General features: G+C 54.4%; 1 protein-coding gene across 3 annotated transcripts in view; it reads right to left on the bottom strand.

Moving 5' to 3' along the window:
• The window catches only part of AACS (acetoacetyl-CoA synthetase), a 50,141-nt gene that overhangs the window by 19,767 nt on the left and 6,197 nt on the right, over positions 1-24,177 (bottom strand). For all 3 annotated transcript variants that reach the window (XM_060118396.1, XM_060118394.1, XM_060118395.1), the window contains exons 3-9: positions 23,074-23,194; positions 22,106-22,219; positions 17,471-17,568; positions 11,417-11,531; positions 11,151-11,232; positions 7,329-7,476; positions 2,235-2,315 (exon numbers count right to left, since the gene is read on the bottom strand). In XM_060118396.1, the coding sequence (XP_059974379.1) occupies positions 2,235-2,315; positions 7,329-7,476; positions 11,151-11,232; positions 11,417-11,531; positions 17,471-17,568; positions 22,106-22,219; positions 23,074-23,194 (759 nt within the window). The remainder of the gene's footprint in view (positions 1-2,234; positions 2,316-7,328; positions 7,477-11,150; positions 11,233-11,416; positions 11,532-17,470; positions 17,569-22,105; positions 22,220-23,073; positions 23,195-24,177) is intronic.

Here is a 24,177-nt window from a genome sequence, read left to right on the forward strand (position 1 = left end):
GACAGCATAGGCCTGGCTGGGGCCGGCTGGGGGCACCCGAGGCTGCTGCTGGCACCCGGCAGCCTCCACCGAAAAATGCAACAGCCCCATCCTTCGTGGGCAGGATGTTTCCCAGAAAAGTGAGCTGCTTCTGAGAGAACTGCTCTGGATCCTTGAGTCCTTCCCTTGTCCGCTTGGTGCAAACCCTGTGTTTCTGAATCACCGTGTCCCAGGGAGGCAGCTGAGTTGGAGGTCAGCGTAGCTGTAGCGGCCCCGGGGGTGGGGTTGTGCAATTCAAAACGCTGCTCCTAACGCCCCAGGGCTCGGCTTCCTGTGTGAAAAGGCCGGAGCCTGGCGGGGACCCAGCACCACTCACTGTTCCACGATGGGGGAGGGGGATGGAAGGAAAGCCTGCAGCTGAAAGAAACCCAAATCACTTGGCCCAAAGCCCTGGATTTACAGCTGGGCACCCGGGGAGATGAGGCGAGCCGCCCCTGGTCGCACACCAACCCTCCCTCCTGTGTCTGGGTCGGGTCCTAGGGCTCTGGCACAGGGACGCAGCAGGGCCTGGGCCTCGACCTCCCAGGTTAGGATGATGCCTCAGCATTCTGCTTCCTTGAAAACTCGGAATGGAACTGTCATCCAGGAAAGGGAGCTAAATCACTCTGGAGCCTCTGGGTATTTGCGGTCTTGGAAAAAGCTGATTTTGAGTTTTCTTCCCTTGGGACAAAGAGCACTTCCTTCGGCTTGTTGACCTTTCACCTTCCAGGCTTCAGCAGCTTCGGGAACAGCTCCAGCGCCTTGAGCTCAAGCTCTGGTTTGGTGACACCCGCTCCACGCTAACCCACGGGAAGGGCTGGAAGCGGGACCACCTCCGTCCTGGGGGCAGGACCGCGGGCCTCCCGTAGGCGCCGCAGTACAGCAGCAGCTCTCGGCTGCGCGCAGCCACCCGCAGGCCCCGCCTGGTCTCACGCCTGGATCCCCAGCCATGGAAGTAACTGCTCAAGCCGCCCTGCGCGCCCTTCCTCTGGTTGCTGTAAACAACGGCCACAAACCCAGTGGCCTAAATGCACTGTCTGGGAGTTCTGAAGGTCGGGTGTCCAAAATCAGGTGTCAGCGGGGCTGGGAGTTCCTTCTGGAGGCTCCAGGGGAGGGTCTTTCGTTGCCTTTTCCAGCTTCCAGGGGCCCCCGCGCTCCTGGGCTTGTGGTCCCACCGTGCTCTGGCCTCTGCTCTGTCGTCCGCCCCCTCTGGCTCCACCGCTCCTGCCTCCCTCTTGTAAGGACCCTGGTGATCACCCTGGGCCCCGGATAACGCAGGACACTCTCCTGGTCTCCAGAGCCGCAGCCGAATCACATCTGCAGGGCCCCTTCGCCGCATCAGGTGACACGCACAGGCTCCGTGAGTGAGGACATGGGCGCCTTTGGGGCCGTTATTCTGCCTCTCAGCACGCCACCCCACGGCCTTCCAGTAAATTCCTTTTCCGCCTCAACTGGTCAGAGTCCCTTTACTATTGCACACGACTAAGAACTGACCATCCTCGTGGCATCTCTGGTAAGTTCCTGTCCCCCTGGTTGAGCCACAGATTTCCATCATGTGACACTCCTCCCCACAGCTACAGGCTCAAGAGACTGAATTAACAGTCTCCTCGGGGGCTTCCCTGATGGTGCAGTGGTTGAGAGTCCACCTGCCGATGCAGAGGACACGGGTTCGTGCCCCGGTCCAGGAAGATCCCACGTGCCGCAGAGTGGCTGGGCCCGTGAGCCATGGCCGCTGAGCCTGCGCGTCCAGAGCCTGTGCTCCGCAACGGGAGAGGCCACAGCAGTGAGAGGCCCGCGTACTGCAAAAAAAACCCAAAAACAAACAAGCAAAAAAACAGTCTCCTCGGTTTCTCTAGATTTCCCCAGGGCTCCCAGTGGCAACCGAGGTCAACGCAGGGGGACGGGCCAAGCTGGTGCTCAACCTTGGTGCCAAGATTCAAGTGGGCAGCCGCCGGGAGGGGGAGAAAGAGAGTGAGAGCGAAGGATCCCGCAGAAGGGGCTGCTCGTGCACGCGGCCAGGGGTCTGGCGCACGCAGCCCGGGGTCTGGTGCACACTGCCTGCTCAAGCTGCGCTTCTGGCTACTGACATGTGCAAAGGTGGAGAGGCAAAAAGAAGAGTAACGATAAAGGCCTCCCTACCTGAATGAACCAAAGCCCGTCGTGGGAGGGTGAGGAGCAGGGGGAGGGCGCCCGTCTCAGCACAGCACCACACTCACCGTGGTGTAGTACAGGATGATGTCACTGCTGCTCATGTTGCCGTGAAGAATGTGCTCCTTCAGGTGCTGGATGAGGGTTCCCTGGGGAGAAGCGGGGGAATGCCGTGTGAACCGGGCTGCTTCCTCCGAGGGCACAGAGGCACGCGCAGCCCAGACGCTCGGCCCTGGGGCAGGAGGGGTCAAGGAACAGGCAGAGCTCTGAGCACCCTCACCGTGACGAGCAATGCTCCCGTCCCTCTGCCACCTGACCCCTAAGGCTCGCCGGGGACACGAGAGGAAACCCTGACCTGACCCTGCCGGCCTGCAGGCTCCGGGCGCCAGGTGATCAGGAGCACAGGGGACCCACCAACCTCAGGCAGAGGGGAATGAAGACCACGGAGCGGAGAGCCACAAAGATGAGTGTAAAAGGCTGGGTGCAGGGACACCTGCCCCTCCAGACCAGGGCACTACAGCCCAGCCCTGCTCCCTCGTGGTGGACGGGGAAGACTGGATGCCTGAGCAAGACTGTCCCCGGGGTGCACAGCCGCTGCTGGGTCTGCAGCTCTGAGAGCCTCGGATCAGAACTCAGGGACTCCTTGGCCAAGGGGTAGCTCGAGACCCTGCTTTCAGCTCAAACGCCCAGTCAGACCCCTCTCTCCCAACCCCGACATGTGATCTATTATTTTTTATTTTAATGTTCACTGGGCAGTATATTCACTTGGACCGAAACTCGAAAGCATACACCATGACAAGCCCCCCCACCCTTCTGCAACCAGTAACCGTATACGTTTCCCGTGTACATTTCCAGGTATGTTTCTTGCCTATCTGCATGTATTTATTTATGCCGGTTTTTTATTTGGATGCACTGTCCTGCAGTTTGCTTTTTCCATTTATCAATAGAGGGAGCTTCCCTCAAGGTTTTTTGTACAGCTGTATAGTATTCCACTGCCCAGACCCCACTTGTTCCAAATGACTCTGTGTTGTCTGTGGCTCACAGGGAGGACAGGAGGCTTCCCAGCCCCAAGGACAATGCAGAGAGCAGAGCAGGGGATCCTGAACCAGCTGTTACATCGCTCGGTTTTCCCAACCTTTCAATGGATCTCACACAAGATCCTGAGGCTAGATGAGGGACGCGGCCCCTCCGAAGCCCCTGAAAAGGCCAACCACTGCACTCAGTCTGGCCACAGATGGGAGCCGCCAGCTGACGGCAACGGTGGCCCTGGTTGTTTAGGAACTATCGGGACCCACATATTAAAACCAGCCTTGATGACCCTCATTGTACCCAAGGGAAACAAAAAACAAGCCAGGGCTTCCCTGGTGGCGCAGTGGTTGAGAGTCCGTCTGCCGATGTGGGGGACGCGGGTTCGTGCCCCGGTCCGGGAAGATCCCACATGCCGCGAGGCGGCTGGGCCCGTGAGCCATGGCCGCTGAGCCTGCGCGTCCGGAGCCTGTGCTCCGCAACGGGAGAGGCCACAACAGTGAGAGGCCTGTGTACCGCAGGAAAAAAAAAAAAAAAACACAAGCCAGTAGGAGGAGAAGATCGCTTTCAAAGCTCAACAGAAACAATCCTACCCAACAATTTCTCTAACTCAAGAGCCAGCGCTCCTATTCCCGAATCTGTCCTGATGGCACCCCGTCACCATGCCCGCAGCGGGGACGCCTGCCCTGGGGACGGACCACACGGGGGTCGGAGAGACAGTGGTAGACAGGCTGCCGGGAGAGAGAGCCCGTTCTGAGGGCTCCCCGAGGCCACCCTGGGTCTGCACACGGGAGCCCAGAGCCCAGTGGCGTCACCGTGTGTGCACTGTAGGGTCAGGGACAGCACGCCCACGCTCACCCAGGACAGTCACAGCCTTTCTCGGAAAGTCCCTCAACACACACTGCGCGCACTCAAGAGCAGGCGGGTGACCACGTGGGGACAACAAACATTTCAGGAACCCTTTCGATGAACGCTAAGTGTTCACGTGGCAAATCCACAGGAAGGACTGGGAGCTCCTGGATTATGGGAACCCGTAGCAGATCCCCCTCGATTTCCCTTTTCACTTAGATTGGCCTCTAAACTGCATCTTCGCCAGTACGGTCTGCCTCCATAAGCCTGGCCCGTTCATAACCCGCCACGTATACTCACCCGCTCAGCACCCTCACCCTCTTGATGGCACAAAACTCTCCTTGGCTTCCCTCTGTATGAACTTTAATGAGTCGCGTCAGTAGCTCGTCCCTTAATTTCTAAATATTTATGGCAAGTCTGAATGCTTTCCCCGAGCGTCAGGAAGTATAAGCAGCATGGTTTCTGGATCTCAAGCAAGAAGAGTAATTTAAAAGAAGGAAGAGGGAGGCTGTTTTCTGGGCTCTTCTGTGGGCTTAGAAACCACAAAACAGCACACGAGGATCACAACCTCCCAACCCAACCCTGATCCTGCTGCCATGCCAGCCCCAAGGGCACTGTCGGCAGTCCCACCGCGCTGCTTTCAAGTTTCCTCTCGAGATCACTCTTGAAAACAGGCAAGATGCTTAGTCACTTCTCTGGAGATGCAAGAGCCCAGCGAAGCCAGAATTAATATAATTTTTCCTGACTTTTCCATATTCTAAATATACCAAGCACAATGATTTTATGAGCAAACTACATTTTATCTAATACATTTTTATGTTCCACTCCTAAAAAAGGGACATTCGCTAGGCAAAGAGCACTAAAAATAAAAGTACAGTCGGGCATTTCAGTTTTTCCTAAAATGTGCTGTTTTCCCACACACACACCCCCAACGCCCTCGCCCGCAAGGCCTCTAAAAACACTCATCTCTGTGGCCAGATATCGGGCCTCCGACCAGGCACACCAGGGGTCCCCCTCCAGGCAAAACACGATGCCAGCAGCTACACCTTAGGCTCTGAACATGCCCGACTCAGCGCGATAAAACAGGATGGTGAGCAACAAGAACTCCCTCCTACAAAGAGGCCACTGGGCTCGGTCAGCGCTGCTTCCAGAAATCAAGCCTTTGGCCCCCGATGTCCCCTCCCTCCCGCTCCGTGGTTCCTGAGTCGCCCACTGTCTGTGAACAGGCTCATGTGTATCTGGCGGTTATAATTCCTAACCTGCCATCGGATCTTCCTTGGATCCAAATGCAGGTAATGACAAAATTGTATTAACCTCTTTCCACGTTCTGATGAAAACACTGTGTCAAGAGCTGTATTAAGGCGTTAGAGTGATTCTACGGCAGGGGTTCAAACAGCTTCTAGATGTTCTAGCAGAGAACAGCTGTACAAGCTAAATGAGCTGGGATAAGAGAAATTTTATATTTCACGTTCAAATACCGCCATCTGGCCGAGCGATAGCTAGAAGGCTGTTAGACAACGTGAGGTTTCTCCACTCAGATAATCCTCGGGCCTCCAAGAGGGGAGGAGGTTAAAACAAGGCCAATAGGGTGGGCGCTCGTCCACCGCGAGGGATGTCCTTAGGAACAGAGGAAAATTAGACCCCAAAGAGACGCTGGGAACGTGCGTGCAGAGAGGAAAGGGCACGTGAGGACACAGCGAGAAGGCAGCCGCCTGCGAGCCGATGACAGAGGCTCAGAGGGAACCAACCCTGCCCACACCCCGGCCTTGGACACCCAGCCTCCAGAGCCACAAGGAAGTAAATCTTCGTTGTTTAAGACCCCCCAGCCCGTGCTATTTTGCTACGGCAGCCTGAGCTGACTCACACAGCACAGTAAGTCTTCCCTCGGTTAACCACACTTTATAACATAACCCGGAGGCTTTCAAACTTTTTGACCCCAGCCCACGGTCAGACAGAAGTTTGGCGACGCCGCCCAGCACGTGCACCGTCCGTACCCGCGCTTACGTGACAGCTTTGAGAAAACACACCAACACCTCTTAGGACCCTTGATGCGCTGGTATTTTCTCTTCTCACCTAACCTGTTTCCTTCTGTTTAAGATGCCGGCAGATGGCCAAAAAACACATGAAAAGATGTTCACCATCACTAATTAGAGAAATGCAAATCAAAGCTACAACGAGGTATCACCTCACATGGTCATAATGGCGATCACCACAAAATCTACAAACAATAAATGCTGGAGAGGGCGTGGAGAAAAGGGAACCCTCCTGCACTGTTGGTGGGAATGTAAATTGATACAGCCACTATGGAGAACAGTATGGAGGTTCCTTAAAAAACTACAAACAGAACTACCATATGACCCAGCAATCCCACTCCTGGGCCTATACCCTGAGAAAACCATAATTCAAAAAGAGTCATGTACCAAAATGTTCATTGCAGCTCTATTTACAATAGCCAGGACATGGAAGCAACCTAAATGCCATCGATAGATGAATGGATAAAGAAGATGTGGTACATATATACAATAGAATATTACTAGGCCATAAAAAGGAATGAATTGGGTCATTTGTGGAGATGCGGATGGACCTAGAGACTGTCCTACAGAGTGAAGTAAGGCAGAAAGAGAAAAACAAACATCGTATCTTAACATATGTGGAATCTAGAAAAATAGTATAGATGATCTTGTTCGCAAAGCAGAAATAGAGAGACAGACAGAGAGAACAAATGTATGGACACCAAGGGGGAAAGGGGGGCAGCGGGTGGGAGGAATTGGGAGATTGGGACTGACACACATACACTATTGATACTATGTATAAAATACATAACTGATGAGAATCTACTGTAGAGCACAGGCAAGTCTACTCAGTGCACTGTGGTGACCTAAACGGGAAGGAAATCCAAAAGAGAGGGGATATGCGTATAACGGATTCACTTTGCTGTACAGCAGAAACTAACACAACATTGTAAAGCAACTCTACTCCAAGAAAATTAATTTAAAAATAAATAAATAAAATAAAACGCGGGCAGGGCCCATCTGTTAGACTCACAATACCCTAAGGGGTCATGACGTGCAGCGTGACTGTCACCGGCTTGCCCGGCGCAGGCCCTGCCCTGGTGGCGCTGTGGCGTCCCGGTACCCCATGGCGACGGGGCCACAGCAGCTGGGGCAGCAGCCCCCCACCGCCCGGCTCGAGGCCGGATCTCGGCGCAGCACCCCACCTGGAGAGCGGGGGCGGGGTGCGCCCTAGCCAGCAGGAAGCCCCCAGGCAGGGACGGCGTGCAGACCTACCCCGGCCGAGTGCACCATGCACTTGGGCGCTCCGGTCGTGCCCGACGAGAACATGATGAAAAGCGGGTGGCTGGAGGGCAGCTGCTCAAACTCCATCTGCGGGGCCTGCGCGCCTCGCCCAGTGGCCAGGAAGTCCTCCAGGAACACGCTGTGGGCAAAGAGGCGCGGGAGACAAACGGTGAAGGTTCTAGAACGCCGGGCAGGGCGGGGGTGCGGAAATCGGTCGCATCCTCCCGTTCACCCCCCTCCACGTCTACCTTGGGGAAGACCTAGATTCCAGGGACCTGCCTTGTCTGGAAGCTTCCCAAGAGAGAAGGGAGAAGTCGGGGCTCACGGATTCATGCTAATTGAATAAAAAGTGACTGAGTGAAAATTTCCGGTTGCTTTTTCTGAGTATTTATTTATTTATTTCGGCTGCTCTGGGTCTTAGTTGCGGCAGGCATGCGGGATCTAGTTCCCCGACCAGGAATCAAACCCGGGCCCCCTGCATTAGGAGCTCGGAGTCTTACCCACTGGACCACCAGGGAAGTCCCGAAAATTTCCGCTTGCTGTATTAGCACCGTTGATGGGACCAAGGGCTGTCTCTCCAGAGAATCTAAGCACTTTAATAAACACTGTGGAGAAGGATCCCTTGCAATTAACACATTGGCTGTTTGTATTCAAACTCTGCAGAGGAGGGGGTCTGAAGTGATGCTCAAGTCCCCGGAGCCCAGGCGCTACTAACTGTTTGCTACTAGCTGTCTGATCAGCAGATGCCTGGTTTCCCCAGGTTCCCCAAAGGCAAGCTAGAGTCCAGGGTGTCTGAATCCTTCCCTTTCCCCCCAGGAGAAGGGAGGGGAGGAGGTGCCGGGTTGTGTAAGCTCTTCTGACACCTGAAGGGCACAGCCAGAAAGTGGTGCCAAGGTCCCAACTCGAGAGTTTCTGTGACAGAAAACCTGCAGGGCAATTGTTCTCACTATTTTCCTGTATCCTGAGGTTTACAATGGCCAGATGCAAATATCTGTCCAGGAACAAATAAAATTAAGCCCAGCTATCGGCTCCAGCCTGAACAGCCTGCCCCTACCCTGCCCCCAAAGCAGCCGTAAAGCGCCACTGCATATCACCAAGAACCGCCGAAGGGGCTGTTTTCTGAGCAGAAACAGGGTAGCGGAAGCCACAAAGCCACCTTGGGAGAGAGGCGGTTTCTCTATTTTGAGATCGGCGGAAACATCGAATCCAAAACCCCGGCCCTGTTCCTCCACTGGTTTAGAAGGGAGAAGAAAGGGGAAAAATCGAAACTACTGTTTTGTCAAATGGAACTTTCTTTCAAGGAAAGGGGAGAAGTCAGTTAAACTCGGCCTGCGGCAAACTGCCAAGGAGAATTACTCTGAAATACAAACGGATGCACACGAAAAAGTGAAGAAGTGTGCTGTCTTGCATGGAAAGGCACCCTGAAAGATGAGGATGTGGGACTTCCCTGGTGGTCCAGTGGGTAAGACTCCTCACTCCCAATGCAGGGGGCCTGCGTTCGATCCCTGGTCAGGGAACTAGATCCTGCATGCGTGCCGCAACTGAAAGATCCCAAATGCCTCAACGAAGATCCCACACGCTGCATCTAAGACCCAGAGCAGCCAAAATAAATAAATAAATACATAAAAATAAATCTTTAAACAAAAAAGATGAGGATGTCTCCTGGGGGAGGTGCGGCCATTTGAAATGGGCACCCCAAATAATTCTGAGCGGTAAACAAGCAGACCCCTCCTCTCCAGAGTGTCAGGAAGATTATTCACTGTGGAACCTTCCAGCCAATGAAAACCCCATTCCGCCTCCACCTCCCATCCAAATCCCATTTACACAAAGGGCCCAATCGAATCGGATGCTCCACACGGAGAAAAACGTTTTCTTCCCATCGGTCTATAAATCACAGTAAATAGCGATTACTTTTGTTGCTTCCTCTAAAAAGGAAAAACCCAAAGGGCAGTCCCCCCACAGAGGCGCAGAGGCGCTTTCGGTTTATCTGCAGCACCCAGCAATCAAAGGCTGGAGAGCGCTGGGGGCCTGCTTCCCGGGGGCACCGGGGCTGCGGAGCTCTCCGCACGGCTTGAAGCTAAACGAAGTGGTTCATGTTGCTTCTGGATGCGCTCACTTTCTATCAATCACCAATAAACACATTGAGAAAAATAAAAGCCGGGCCACCGCGGGGCCAGCAAACCGTCCTGTTTTCCTCCTGGCCTTTGTGCATACGGCCCCGTCAGTCAAACCAGGGGAGCTATATTCACGGCAGGGGTGTAATTTATCAAGGTGGGCAGGGTTCCCACAGTCTAGGGGACAGTCCAAGCGCCCAGGCGTGCCTGAAAGGACCTGCACATCCCGACCCGGATGCTCCAGAGGACACAGCCCACTCTGGCCTGCAGCTATCACCTGCTCATGATGACAGACGACGTTACTGAGAGCTAACTTCCTGCACACTGCTAAGCCTGCGAGGAAGGTACTGTTATCCCCATTTTACAGATGGGGAAAACAAGGGACAGAGAGGTTGATCACTGGCCCGGAGCCACACAGCTGAGATCTGACCCGAGCAGTGTGGCCCGAGACCATGGCCTTAAAGGAACAGTCACTTTGCTGAAGCTCCCTTCAGCCTCTGGAAGCCTGGTACTGCAGCTGTCCCCAGACCCTGCTCACCTCTCAAGGTCCCTCAGGTGTCACCCCCCCCCAGGCCCCACAGAGAAGCAACCACGCCCTTCTCTCACCTCCTGGGCACTTCCTGTCCCCAGCTCAGTGAGCACGGCTGTGTCTACTGGGCCGAGCGGTCACAGCTCCCCCTTCCTGCAGGCGTGTCTTGTCCCCCCAGCTCGACTGTAAACGTGGGGGACAGCACATGAGCTTTAGCCCCGTCCGTGCCCCCCGGAGGGCGCCTGCACTGCGCCGCTCAGCCACACGTCCACCCCGTCTGCCTTAGTAGCAAGGCCTCCTCGCCGCCTCCCTCCCCCCACGGCACACACAGGATCCCCACCTGCGGCTCTGCCACCGCTTCTCACGGGGCCTGAGGCCACTCAGAGACTCCTGCCTGCAGCCCAGATGCGAGGCTAAAGGGACAGGTTTACCTGCACAGGTAAACACACCTGATCTCAGAACTCACTCCTCTATGATGGCTTACAGAGAGATGAAAGGTGTATAACAAGAACTTTGGGAAGAATCTCAACTTGGACCAAACCATAATCCATTTTCTTAACTGTTCAGAATTAAGGTGCTCACCATTCTATTCCACGTCAAGGCCTGTGGTCCATTAGCTTATAAATGTCAGAAAAGCAAAGGAAGATGCCATTAGCAATGGCAACAAAAAATAGGTTGTAAAATGAAAAAAAAATACATATATATTATGTATGTGTATACCTTTGTGTGGATGCATGTGTGTATATATACATGCATACAAATAAACATACATATGAACCACATACACAGAGGTGTATGTGTGTCTGCACATACGCACATCCTCACACATATGCACCTGTGGATACACATTAGTCACCGTTCAGAACTGCTGTGGCCAATCCAGGGAGCCAGCCAGGCCCCATCCAAGCCCACCACTTCCAAGGGGCACAAGACAGGAAGAGTTAGGATGCCTGGGACAGTCTCTGTTCTGCCACTAAGTTACCACGTGGCCCCAAGGGATTCCTCCTGGGGCCCTCGGGTCCCCATCTACAGAATGACGATTTTTAACTAAGACATCTTGCACCTCTAAAACACTCCAACCCCAAGTGCAAAGATCCACAGAACCTGCAGCCCGGTGGGACTTTGAGTGGGTTTCACATGCAACCAGTGATCAGCATGCGGCTGGCTTACCTGTTTGGAATCTTGGAAATGTCTATCTTCTCTCTGGAGGAAACGTAAGGAATCACCACCACTTTTTTCAGGTCTGCTAGTCCTGAAAACAGCGGGGAGGAGAAAACACAAGCTTACAGGACACAACATACCTAGTTGCTAATCTTTTTCTTTTTTGCTAAAATGGAACACAACCTAGGACTGAGACTACTCCATTTTTGCAGGGCTCTTGGGACCCCTGGGGGGCTCTCACCCCTGCACCGTGCCCCCCACGCCAGCCCACGCACCTTTAACGACCTGCTGCAGCTTGTCCATGTGGTCGTGCTCTTTGCCATTGTACACGACGGCCTCCACAGAGAAGATGAGCTTTGGCTGAATCTGAGAAAACCGGTCCAGAACGCCCTAGAGTGGAAGGAAAGCGTCGTCATTGTTCATCCAGAAGGCAAAATCCTCCAGCAGCCAACGGGACAGCTGCATCTCCAGGGAAAGAAAAAGCAGCGTGCCCAGCGCACTAGCCATGTCCCTGCGTCCCCGTCACCCAGAGGCCAAGAAAGACAGCCAAGCAAACGGGACATGCACCCGAGACAGGATCATCACTTCAAAGAAAGCATCGGTACAAAGAAACACCGGACGGACTTACAGACATACACGGAGTCTATCAAATGGGAAAACACAGGGTGAGTATCTGCACGACCACAGAGATCCCCCATTTTACAGCAAGAGCCTCCCAACACAGCTCCTCTGGCACATGTAAGTGAAGACTCACCTTCCCAGAAGGCAGCTCTGTATGCAAAGTGGTGCCACATTTAGGCCCTCCTTTAATCTTCAAAGAGGTACCTGAATCCTCCGAATGATACTTCTTGCCAAGCAAATGTATGAACTCACAAATGTGTACACTCGTAAACAAGCCCCATGAGAAAAAGCAGGCTCTCCACACACAGCTGTCTGTCTCTCCACACACGGAATCACCGTCCCGCCAAGCACCCACCTCTCCCTGAGAGAAGGGGCACCCCCCGTGCACACGCGGAACTTGTTTCGGGAACTGCTGTGAACTGCCGCACGCAACCTCATGATGCACTGATACGACCTGCGTGTGACATCGAGGGTGACGGGTACAGGCCCTCTCGGACGGACTCCCCTCCCGCTCCACTCTCAGCCTGCCAAGTGCAGACCGTGGTGGAGCCATTTCCATCCACAGGAACAGCATCGGGAAGGCATCACCCAGACGGCACTCCTAATCCCTCAGTCCAATGCAGCGGCTCAAGGTCAATGCCTGGGCTACTCCAAGGGCACCAGCAGTGATGCCAGAACCTCCGTGTGAGGACCTGACGGGCAGAGCCACCTGTGGCCTGACGATTAATTAAACTCATTAGGTAACTAATGAGCTGGCCTGGAGTGGGCCCGGCACTGCTTCTCAGAGCTCCCAGGAGTCAGCACAGCACATGCCTAAGACAAGGGGAGGCCAGGGCCCCTCAGAGGGGTCCTGGCGACTACAGCATCACTCGGGGCCCCAGACCTACTGAACTGGAAGGTCTGGAGTTGGCCCAGCAATCTGTGTTTTCACAAGTGCTTCGGGTGATTCTAATGCACAATAAAATTTGAGACTCTCTGGGCTAAAGATTCAAGGACTGATTCTATTTTCAATGCCTTCAGATTTTCAAGACCAGAAGCTGAATTAACAGAGAAGAGCTGCGGGCTGAGAGGAGGAAGAAGCATTTGTTTATTCCATCTACTGTGCCAGGCAACCAAACAGAGTTCTTTCTCCTTGGAACATATGATCTATTGGGGTGGGGGAGTAGCAAAGCACTTATAAATGTCTTTGTTTCCAGTTTCTAATTGTTTTCAGTGAACTATACCCATGGTTTAGGTAGCCAGGAAAATGAAAAGAAGGAAGGCAAGAAGGGAGGGAGGGAGGGGGGAAAGGGAGGAATTAAAGCCATAAAGGAAAATTAATGATGGACTTGATCAATAAAACCAAAATCTTTTTTCCAAAAAGATCAATAAAATAAGCCTCTTGACAAATCTGACCAAGAAGACAGATATTTCTAGCTAACACTTACATAGTACTTATTACATATCAGGCACTGTCCTAGGCACTTTACTAATATTCTTAATGTTCTGACATAGAATTATTATTACCATATTCCAAATGGATAAACTGAGGCACACAACCATACAAAATCGGAAACCACAATTTACTACAGAAAGGGGGAATAATAAGTGACCAAGCACTATGTTCAATTTTGTTAATAAATTCATGAAAGCCAGATGAAGTGGATGATTCCCTAAGAAGATATAAATTTATCAAAAATGATTCAAGGGGCTTCCCTGGTGGCACAGTGGTTGAGAGTCCGCCTGCCGATGCAGGGGACATGGGTTTGTGCTCCGGTCTGGAAAGATCCCACATGCCACGGAGTGGCTGGGCCCGTGAGCCATGGCCGCTGGGCCTGCGCATCCGGAGCCTGTGCTCCGCAACGGGAGAGGCCACAGCAGTGAGAGGCCTGCGTACCGCAAAAAAAAAAAAAAAAAAAAAAAACAGGACCTGGAGGTCTTGGTGAGGCTGGCAGGTTGGGGACCCAAAGAACAAGCAGCCCCACCTGGAGATGCCCACGAGCCCAATGGGCACGGGAAATCCAAGCAGATGGGGGGGAGACGTGGGAGAGTTGGAGGACGGGGCACGCGGTGAGCAGAGGGGCAGGGGCAGGGCACACGCAGAGCCACGGGACTTCAAGAGAAGTGAGCGATGCTCCCCCGCATCCTCGAGCACAGGCAGCGTCCCCACCCCTCCCTGGAGCAGCCTGCGCAGACAGGCATACGGCCTGCCAACAGACGGCGTCCTTTCAACACCAGCCTGGCAAGGCGAGAGGAGGTCACCACCGCGTTTGTGGGCAGGTGAATCCACGTGCGTGGAGACCCCGCCCCCATACCTGTAAACTGCCTGGTAACCATCGCACACGTGTGTGCCACGGGGCTAGAACTTACTTCGTAGTCAGTAAGGATGTGGCCCCATTGTAAAAGAACCAAATAATTAAAATCAGGATTTGCAAGAGAGTGGCAATTCTCCCTTTATTATAGAGAAAATTCTTCAGTGATTTGCAGCAAACAATTGAAAGTAGGAAAAACATTCGTGTTTCACTGCAAATTTCAGAAACGTACCCTTTACTGAAACTGGGAGACCATCTAAAGTGTAAAACAGTGACGTCGGAAATTAAGAACAGGAGCCTCCTTTTTTTTTTTTTCTTTTTGGCTGCGTGGCATGCAGGGTCTTAGTTCCCCGACCTGGCGTCGAATCCCTGCCCCCTGCAGTGGAAGCTCGGAGTCCCAACCACTGGCCCACCAGGGAAGTCCCAGGAGCCTCTTTTTAAAGCAGAGATTTGCAAACCACTGAAGAGGGCCATCCTGGGCCCCTGTGACCCCTCTGTCCCGCCCCAGGCCGCACCTCGCCATTAACTCTAGATGCTTCACTGCAGGTTTTAGCTACTGGAAAAGAACAGAGAAGACATCTGAGGCTCTGGAGTCATTGCTTTGTCCCAGGTCCTCAGCACACAGGTACCGGTGCCCACATGAGCAAGCACTGTGTCTCGTGACCCGGACCAGGGCTTCCCGGCCAGGAGGGCTCACCCTTGGGAGCTGGCAGGTGGTGCCAGCAGCCGGGGGCCCTGAAGTCACCAGGCTGATACATTAACTGTCATTCACTGCTCAACAATCACTCCAAAGGATCGTGCACATGGCTACCTGCCTCTGGCTCTACACCAGGGTCCCAGCAAAATGAGGACCGCTTTCCAGAACTCAGGGCAGAGCGAAGCATCTGAGTAGAACGGCGTTTGGCCCTGTCACTTTCTGACCGAATAGAGGGCTCTCCTGAGGCTCAGGCCATCACGCCCACAACTCCCACAAGCAACTGTGCTGAAGGCCATGGCCAGGGCGGAGCCAGGCTGCCATCTAGTGCGCGTGCGCTTCCAACGAGAGCCGCCACCCCGGAAAACCCGATCCAGCCTCAAACCAGGGAAGGAACGCCAAGGATGCCGCTCCAGAGCCACTGGCTGCATCCTCTGCACAACAGGACCTGGGACCAGAGTCAGCCAGAGTGGTCTGTGGTGGTGACATTTTGCACAAGACAGACCCACGAGGATGGGCGCAGGGTCAAGGCCAGCTGCTGATGCTACAGGCAAGCAGGAGGTGGCTGGGCCCCAGCCCGTCCCCTAAGCCTCCAGCCCTGCACCAGGTGGCTCAGACCCGCCACCCGAGGCCAACCCAGGAGCTCTGCTCTCTGGGAAGCCCTCAGGCAGGGGCTTCATTTGGGCCCTAGAAGGCCCCGCCCCCGCCCCCACGTTGCACGATGCTTCTCCAGCATCACAGCTGCTTACAAGTTCCAATTCACTCAGAAACACCCACTCTCTACTCCTCGGGAACAGCTGACATTCACCGAGCTGGGGGGGGCAGGTAGGTCTGAGCGCTGTTCCAACCCCAGATGGGTATCAATGGTGTCCTCACAAGCCCTCCTACGGTGTGTCCCCAAGGACACAGAGACAGGAAGCGGCAGAGGCGGATTCAAACCCAGGCAAGAGCCTGCCTGCTGGTAACCTCCACGCCACATGCCTTCTCCAGCCCTGAGGCTCCTTCACCGCTTCCCGGCAGCACAGCTCAAGGCCTGCTGAGGGATCCAAGGACGACAGTGCCCAGGGACAGGGTCCCAACCCTCCAGGACTCCCCAAGAGGATGGCCTGGTCCCAAGCAGCTCACACGGCCTCACAGAGGGCCTTGGGGAACAAGAGGCCCCCTGGAGCTCCGGGCTCAGGTCAGTCCTGGCTGCCCTGGGTGGTCCGGGGTGGAAGCGATCTGGGAGAGGCCCAGCAAAGCCCCAGGAGGCACAACCACGGCCACCAGCAGTGAGGTCTGGGGTGACCACCCCCTCCCCGAACTCAGCAGGGCCCAGTCCTCATCCCATGGGGCCAGGGCCGGCCTCAGCCAATCGCCTCACCGCTCCAGGCCTCTGTGTCGCGGAAGCACATCTGTCCCTCCTCTGCACGGTGTGGGGGGAGATAAGAAATACCTTGAGAGACCTCCCCGGTGGTCCAGCAGTTAAGACTTCGCGTTCCCGATGCAGGGGGCCCAGGTTCGATCCCTGGTCAGGGAACTAGATCCCAGCTGCCACAACTAAAAAGATCCCGCGTGCCGCAACTAAGACCCGGTGCAGCCAAATAAATAAATAAATATTTTTAAAAAGCAAAGAAATACCTTGAAAACCTTTTCCAGAAGAGCAAGTCTCAAGGCAGAGGTTGAGTATCAAGCTCACACCCAAAACGCCCAGCCTGTGGACAAGGCACACGGACTGCAGAGCACGGAGCTGGAACAGCGCCGTCCCCGCACCTGTATCCTAAGTGTATCAATCCTCCCGCGTCAATCACAGGCCCACGCAGTCTACGCTCGTATCACGAGACTCTCTCTTCCTGATGCTCCTGCTTTGCACGTGAGGATAAATAACTCACCCAGGGATGCACGGCCAGCAAAGCCAGGCCAGCCCTTAGCCCCTGGGCTGCACTGACCGGTGCCCAGCACAGGGGCCACGCCCAGAGCAGAGGAAGAACAGTCAGGGACGTGGATGCCCGGCATGTCCTCTAACGGGCCCAGCCTCGTGGCTCCTGAGGGTCCCTCATCCCCGAGGTTCTGCAACTAGTAAAGGTTTCTGATCAGGAGGTAGGGGTCCCAGGAAGTCCTGCTCTGCCGCTTCTTCCTTCCCCATGGGGGGGGGCTCAGTGCGTGCTTCCTGCCCCTGCCTGGGCCACTCCGCCACTGGTGCACCCTGGTCCCTGGTGCCCTTGGGGTTTACGGGGGTGAAGAGGCCTGCCACACTCCCGCACAGAGCACAAAGCTCAGCCCCAAAGTAAGACATCAGGAATGGCAATTATGGAGCAAACTTTCCATAAGCAAATCTTCCACGAGCAAATCTGCAGAGGAAACACGTCAGAAACCCTCACGTGGCCATGAGGTCACAGGAGCCGCGACCGGGCATCTCCTGCTGGATGCTCACAACACCGCCTGTCACACATAACACGCACTGACGCAGCCAATGCGCACGGCTGGGCGTGGGCAATATTGGAAAGGAAGGATCGCTCACTTTTAGACTTAAAGAGAGAGTCGCTACTTCTGGCTCCTTCTCTCCTGCTGATTGCGAGTCACCCACGGGGAGACGGGAGGCCGTCGTGACTGTTTCCTCCCAGCCTGGCCGGCCCTGCCCGGCGGCTGCCCACACCCCGACCCAGGATGTCACGGGGAAATCACACGGACTGCTCCCCTGCGGGGGCCGCACACCCGGGGCACTTGAGGGGACCCCGACTCACGTTCACGCCGAAGTCTGGGGACGTGGAGCTCCAGATGGCGCCGATGCTCGTGGCCGCCAGCATGGCCTCCACAGCGTGCGCGCTGTTGGGTAAATAACCTGTGGAGGGGATACAGGGAGAAAGCTTGGTTCAGGGTGTGAGGATGCCGCGGACTTCCAGAAGCACCTCCCAGAGTCACGGTGGTTGTGGGGAGAGGGGCTGGCTGTGAGCGGCTCACAGAGCAGGGCCAGGCCCAACCCCACCACCTTGACATTTGCTCGGATGACCCACCCAATCACTGCCGCCAGCCTGACCACTTCCTGTCATCACCCCCTCCGACACATTCCGATCAGGGATCCCTGCACGATCCCGGCCTCTTCTCGCTCCGCTCCGCCTCCCACTCTGGGCTCAGTCACAACAGCCTCCCTTCAGTTCTAAGCTCCCCCTGCCTCAGGGCCTTTGCACAAGCTGCCTGCGTTGCCTGGACACGTCCACCCACACCAGCCTTCGCTACTCATCCTTCAGCTCCGAAGGCAGATGGAACTCCTGCAGGGAAGCCTTCTCCAAGGCCACCCCAAGAACTCAGGTCCCCTGGCCAGTCGCCCACAAAGCACACCGTGTTTCTCCCTCACCAGATCTAGCATGATAACCACCTAAGTATAATCATCATAACTGGCAACTTCATATCTGGTTCTCTCGTGAGGGCAGGGACGTTGCCTGTCTCGCTCCCTGCTTTACCCAATGCCTTCTGGTACGCCCTGCAGATCAAGGTCCGCAGATATGGGTCTACTGGCTGGCTGGTGGGAGGATGCTTGGATGGAGGGAGGGAAGGAGAGGCTGCAGGGGAATGAAGACTCAGCAGAGCAGTCAAGACATATGAAGTCCTGCAAGGGACTCAGCCCTCCATCTAGTAGGAAGCTGAGTTTTGTTTTGGTTTTTTTTTTTGGCCGCACCACGTGGCCTGCGGGATCCTAGTTCCCCGACCAGGGATCGAACCCGGGCCCCCTGCAGTGGAAGAGCGGAGTCTTAACCACTGGACTGCCAGGGAAGTCCTCTGGGCTTTTATGATAATAGAGGCAGAGACTCTTTATGGACGAAAAGACTATGATCAATTAAACAGATCGTCCTAAATGCTCCAGAGAAAAGGACTTGTGCACAAGGCACCAGGGAGCAGAAGGTCCCGGGCCTCCCCTGAGCACGGCTCCCTCCCTGGGTGACACAAAAGCCCTCTGGGCTCCAACACCCCGTGGTGCCCTGAACAGCTCTCCCGCTGTCCCTCCTCCCAAGGCTCTGAACTGCCTACTTGACCACAGCGGTGGGTACTTCGTTTCTTTGGGTTCACTGCATCTCCCCTGCTGGGTGTCCCATGGCGCAGGGGTCGTGCATTGCTCACACGGCCCCCGGGCTCCGCCCAGCCCTGGCACACAGCAGGCCCGCTGACGGATGTCGGCTGCCGAGAAGACACTTGGCTGTGAGCGTACTGAGGTGTCTCCACGGTGCCATCGCCCCAGGCAGGGCGGGACTCAGCACCCAGGGAGGCTGAGTGACCTGCGGGCTGTGGGGACTGACACGCAGCCAGGAGACGCCCGCTTCACAGACGAGAAACAGCGCCGTGAGCAGTGAGCAGCTGTGACTACATCTTTGAAGGCCTCCAAGCATCTCCCCATTCAATCCCCCTCTGCGCTCTTCCCTAGCGCTCTCTTCTGGGAAACACAGTCCCCTGTCCTAGTAACTGTGATCAGGTCAAATTAGAGTCCAAGATGTGACACTCAAGAAGGGGGTGTCACCAAGCACCAGCCTGATTCTGAGGAGTGAACGGCAACGGAGCAGGCATCCCCCACGTGAGCACAGCCAAGCGGCAGCCCCAGGACGTCCTGCTCTCCGTTTCTCCCTCTCAAGAAACGTTTGCTTCAAAGGGAGATTTTTAAAAATGAAAATTGGAGGGAAGAAAAATTACTGGAAGGGAGAAGAACCTTTTGAATTCCTTTTCTAGACAAATTAAATTGGACCACGAAGAACCCAAGGTATTGAGGTTTCAACCACAAAAATTCCTGCTCTGACCCAGCACTCTCAGGCATTCAGCCAATACACACTCGTTATACATCTACTATGCGCCAGGTACCCGCAGACTGAGATGCAGCAGTGAACAGAAGACAAAGCCCCATCCTCTGGTACTGGAGGACAGACAGACGTGCACACACACACGCACACACACACACACATAATCCTGTGATTTCAAGAAGGCAGTAAGGCGACAAAGGAAAATAAAGCGGGGTGCAGAGAAAGCGGTGATGGATTTTTCCACAGGACAGCACGGACGGCTTCTGAGCAGAGACCTCAGTGAACCAGGGTAAACCCTTGGATCTGTAGGAGAACATTCCACCCCGGGCTGAGACAGGCGATAACGCGGCACATCCCTTACACATCCTTTACTATTCATTCCTCTCCAGTCAAGTAACACAGCGCGGGGTCGCTCCATGCCCAGCTCCATCATCTGAGAAGGAGACTCGGGGCCTGGCCCCTTCACATGGTTCACACAGGGTAAGGCTGCCCTCTTTGCAAACACACGCCGAGCGTCCACTTGCAGTGAGTCCCACGGGAGAGGCACGGTCAGGCCAACATGCCCGGTGGCTTCTCCTGCTGACGGCCCGGCCTGCAGCCCTGGTCCCATGGCCCCCGGAGGTGGGGAGGGCAGCCCAGCAGCCAGACCCCCAGGCCTCGTGGGTTTTAGAGCCAAACAAAGGAGACCGATGCCCAAATAATCAGAAAACCAAACAGATAACTACCAACGACGCATCCTTTGAAGAATGAAAACAAGATGCCGACAGAGGGTCCAACAGGAGGGCCTGGCTCAGGGGCAACCAGGGGGCTTCCCTGAGTGAGGCCATCTGGGGACAGAGCTGGGGGCAGGCAGGGCGGAGGCCGGCTTCCCAGCAAAGGCTCTGCCGGACACTCTTAGGAGGACAGGGGCCGGGAGGGGAGTGTGGAGGCAGGAAGGAAGCGAGCGCGCGGGGCCGCCGACCGGGCCCCAGGTTCTCGTTCCCACCCTGGAGGCAGCGGGGGTCAGCGAGCCTCCAAGCAGGGGACGGACACCATCGATGCCACTGGGGTTGGTGCCACGAGAGAAGTCGTGTGGCCAGAGGACAGATAAGCCCTCTTCTTTGGTTTAAGAATAAGATCTGATGCCTGATCCCGGAAGGAGCAATGTAAACTCTGACCCCAGCACTGCAGCAAAAAGCACACAGAACCCCAGGCGGACCCAGACTGGGAACCGCCCCTGGACACATCCGTCATGGTCACCAGCCCCACCCGGGGTGCGTGTGGATGGGCAGGGCCAAGAAAGCCCACCTAACTTCTCTGCCCACGGGAGACTCTGCATAAAAAGCCTCTCAGCCTCTCTGCTGCCCTGTTTAAAGACGCAGAAACTCGAGGTCCAGGGAGGAGAAGTCCTCATCCAAACTCACAGGCCCAAAGGCAGCGCCAGGCACCGAGGGAAGGTCTCCTGACTCCAGGGAGTGGATGCTGCTAAACAAGTCCTCACCAGGAAGAACTAAGTGGGAGAAGCCGCACTGAGTGAGGAGGCCCAGGTGGGGATCCCAAGGAACAGTGTGGCCTCGGGCCAGCAGCCAGGCACCAGGAAACTCGGGCCCAGGCGCACGCTGCTCTATCGCGGCACCAGATAATTACAATCCATCGTTCAACAGATGTGTGATGAAGGGTCCTGGCTATCAGATTTCATGCCTCACTAACTCTCAGGGAATTTCCTGGCAGTCGAGTGGTTAGGACTCTGCGCTTTCACTGCCGAGAGCCCAAGTTCAATCCCTGGTCGGGGAGCTGAGACCCCACAAGTGGCTCGGTCAAAAAAAAGTAACTGTCTATGTATTATCTCCAGAGGCTGAGTATATCCACATACTTCCAGTTAACGACCTTATGAACTGAAATTGTCTATACTGCTTAAATCAACACCCATTTTTTAAATAAAATCCTTTCCAAGTTTAAAAAAAAAAATGGTTAGTTTACTTTTCTCTTCTGGGCCTCGGTTTTTCATCTGGGAAACAAGCAGGCTGGTGGCACCTGCCCTGGCGTCTGTGGGTCAGAGGAAATCAGTCTAGTGAGTCTCTCCACTGATAAAACTCCCTCTGCTGGGTTTTGGGGATTAGGAATCAGTCTACAATCGTGTCAGCACAGACGGTGAACATCACAGAATGGAAACCAGCCCTCAGGAATTCCTCAGGAAAGCATCGAGTTGGAGGTGGGCAGACCCAGAAAATGCAGCAGCTTTTCCCAACCCTGGAAGGAGTCCTGGCTTTGTCATCAAGGACCTGATGAACTTTCTGGTTTGTGTTTAGTTTAAGGACCACATTTCATTAAAAAAAATAATAACAAATTCATTTTAAAAATTATTATTAATAATAATAGTAGACGTCTGTGAGCACTGGCTCAGGAAGACATGCCCACATGGAGGCCGGGAGCCGGGGACCCTCACAGCCCAGCTCACTCTGGCTGGGCCGCAATTGCAACGATCGTCCCTCTTGGTCTGGTTTGTGCCGCACGTGTACACACGCAAAGCCGTGTGCGTGCAAGCTGACCCGACGCCACCTCATTCCTTCCGAGCCACGCCCCTGCCCCCACTGTGACAGGCACAGAAGTACCCACCGACGACCCGGTCTCCGCTCCTCACGCCCATCTTCCTCATCGCCGCGGCGTACAAAGCCACCTGTTGCCGCAGCTCTGCAAAACTCACCTTCACGATCTCCTCCCTGCCTTCCCCTGGGAAGAGAAAGAGGACGGGTCATCCTTGGACCATCCTAAAAAGAGAGGTTCTGAGTCACAGACACAGATGAAAACTCACACCTGTTCAAACACAGGTTAGAGATACGCGCCCAGGAGACGCGACACAGGTGCGGGGGACGCAAACCAGATGCAGGTTTACCCAACGTTCCGGAAAAGAAAGGTTTGGAAAAGGGCATCCTTGAGACGCACGTCCAGAATTTGCCATTTAAAGATTCTTTTTTTTACTACTGGGAATGTTTTTATGAAGTGAAGAATCCTTTGATTTGGTTGTGATTTTTTTTTTTTTTTTTTTTTTTTGCGGTACGCGGGCCTCTCGCTGTTGTGGCCTCTCCCATTGCGGAGCACAGGCTCCGGACGCACAGGCTCAGGGGCCGTGGCTCACGGGCCCAGCTGCTCCGCAGCATGTGGGATCTTCCCGGACCGGGGCACGAACCCGTGTCCCCTGCATCGGCAGGCGGACTCTCAACCACTGCGCCACCAGGGAAGCCCTGGTTGTGATTTTTTTAATATAATTTTCCAAGGGCTGGGCTGGGGGAGGAGGAGGGGAAATCAGTGTTTAGTGGGGACAGAGTTTCAGTGAAAAAGTTCCAGGGATCTACTGCACAACAATGTGAATATACTTAACACCACTGAATTGTACATTTAAATTGTACATTAAAAAAAAAGTGATAGTAAAGTTAGTATTTTGTGTTTTTCACCACAAAAAAAAAAAAGGTGCCGAGCTATTGTTTGGAATCATACACTGCAGGTTCTGAGTGCTTCGGAGCCTCTCTGAACACGTGGCCCCATCACACTATGAGAGGAAAATCCGAGTAGCTGTCGGGACTCACGTGCCACGTAAAGGGCCACTCCGTCATTTTCCCCATGTTGTAGGAGGTTTTCCGCATAGTTGAGGCGACTGCCTTTGAACCACTCAGGGACGTCCGCAATCCCTTTGGACGTGTCCACGACCTACAGAGGATAACAGCAAACCGAGACACACACGTGCGTGAGAGCAACACCAGATGCATAGAAGGGATTCCGCATCACAGGAGTCCAGCTAACTCGCCGGCCCAAGGCATCACTAGATCGCTGTACAGACTGAACGCAGACCTGGCCCAAAGGCTTGAAACTGAAAATAGAAATGAATGTGATATTGTGTACCTGACAGTTGCTGAGAGTAGACCTTCAGCATTCTCACCACAAAAAAACAAAAAAGAAAAAGAGAAAAAAAGAAAAAGGTAACTGTGTGAGGTGATGGATGTGTCAGTTATCTTGGTACTCATTCCGCAAGGCATATGTATATCAAATCATTCACATGTACACTTGAAATAGATACAATTATATGTATCAGGACTTCCCTGGTGGTGCAGTGGTTAAGACTCCGTGCTCCCTATGCAGGGGCCCCGGGTTCAATCCCTCCCTGGTCAGGGAACTAGATCCCACATGCATGCCGCAACTAAGAGTTCGCATGCCACAACTAAGGAACACGCCTGCCGTTACTAAGACTCAGTGCAACCAAATAAAAAAAACAAATTATATGTATCAATTATTCCTCACTAAAGTTAAAAAAAATTAATGCTAAGGGAAAACACCGCCCCACTAATTTAGTCTGTTAATTATTAAGCACCTGCTTTATGAGCGATGCTGATGAAAGAAGGACAGACAGACAGACACGGCAGCTGCCACATGTTCCAGGGCTGACCAGAGCATGGAAACCAGGAGATCAAAGTGCACGGCCCACCGGACACCCCGCCACAGTTTTTAGGAATTTGGATCTGTGCCTCCTCCCTCAGGGCTGGAACCTTGGTTTCTTCTCCAGGTGAACCTTTCAGAATGGCTCAGCCCATAATCAAACCAAACACACAACAGACCTCTTATTCCCTGGATATTTATTGAGGGAATAAATAAAAATCTCTAAAATCCAGGTAAGGACTTCCCTGGTGGCGCAGTGG

Source organism: Mesoplodon densirostris, chromosome 15, assembly GCF_025265405.1.
Source record: "Mesoplodon densirostris isolate mMesDen1 chromosome 15, mMesDen1 primary haplotype, whole genome shotgun sequence".
Lineage (NCBI taxonomy): Eukaryota > Metazoa > Chordata > Mammalia > Artiodactyla > Ziphiidae > Mesoplodon > Mesoplodon densirostris.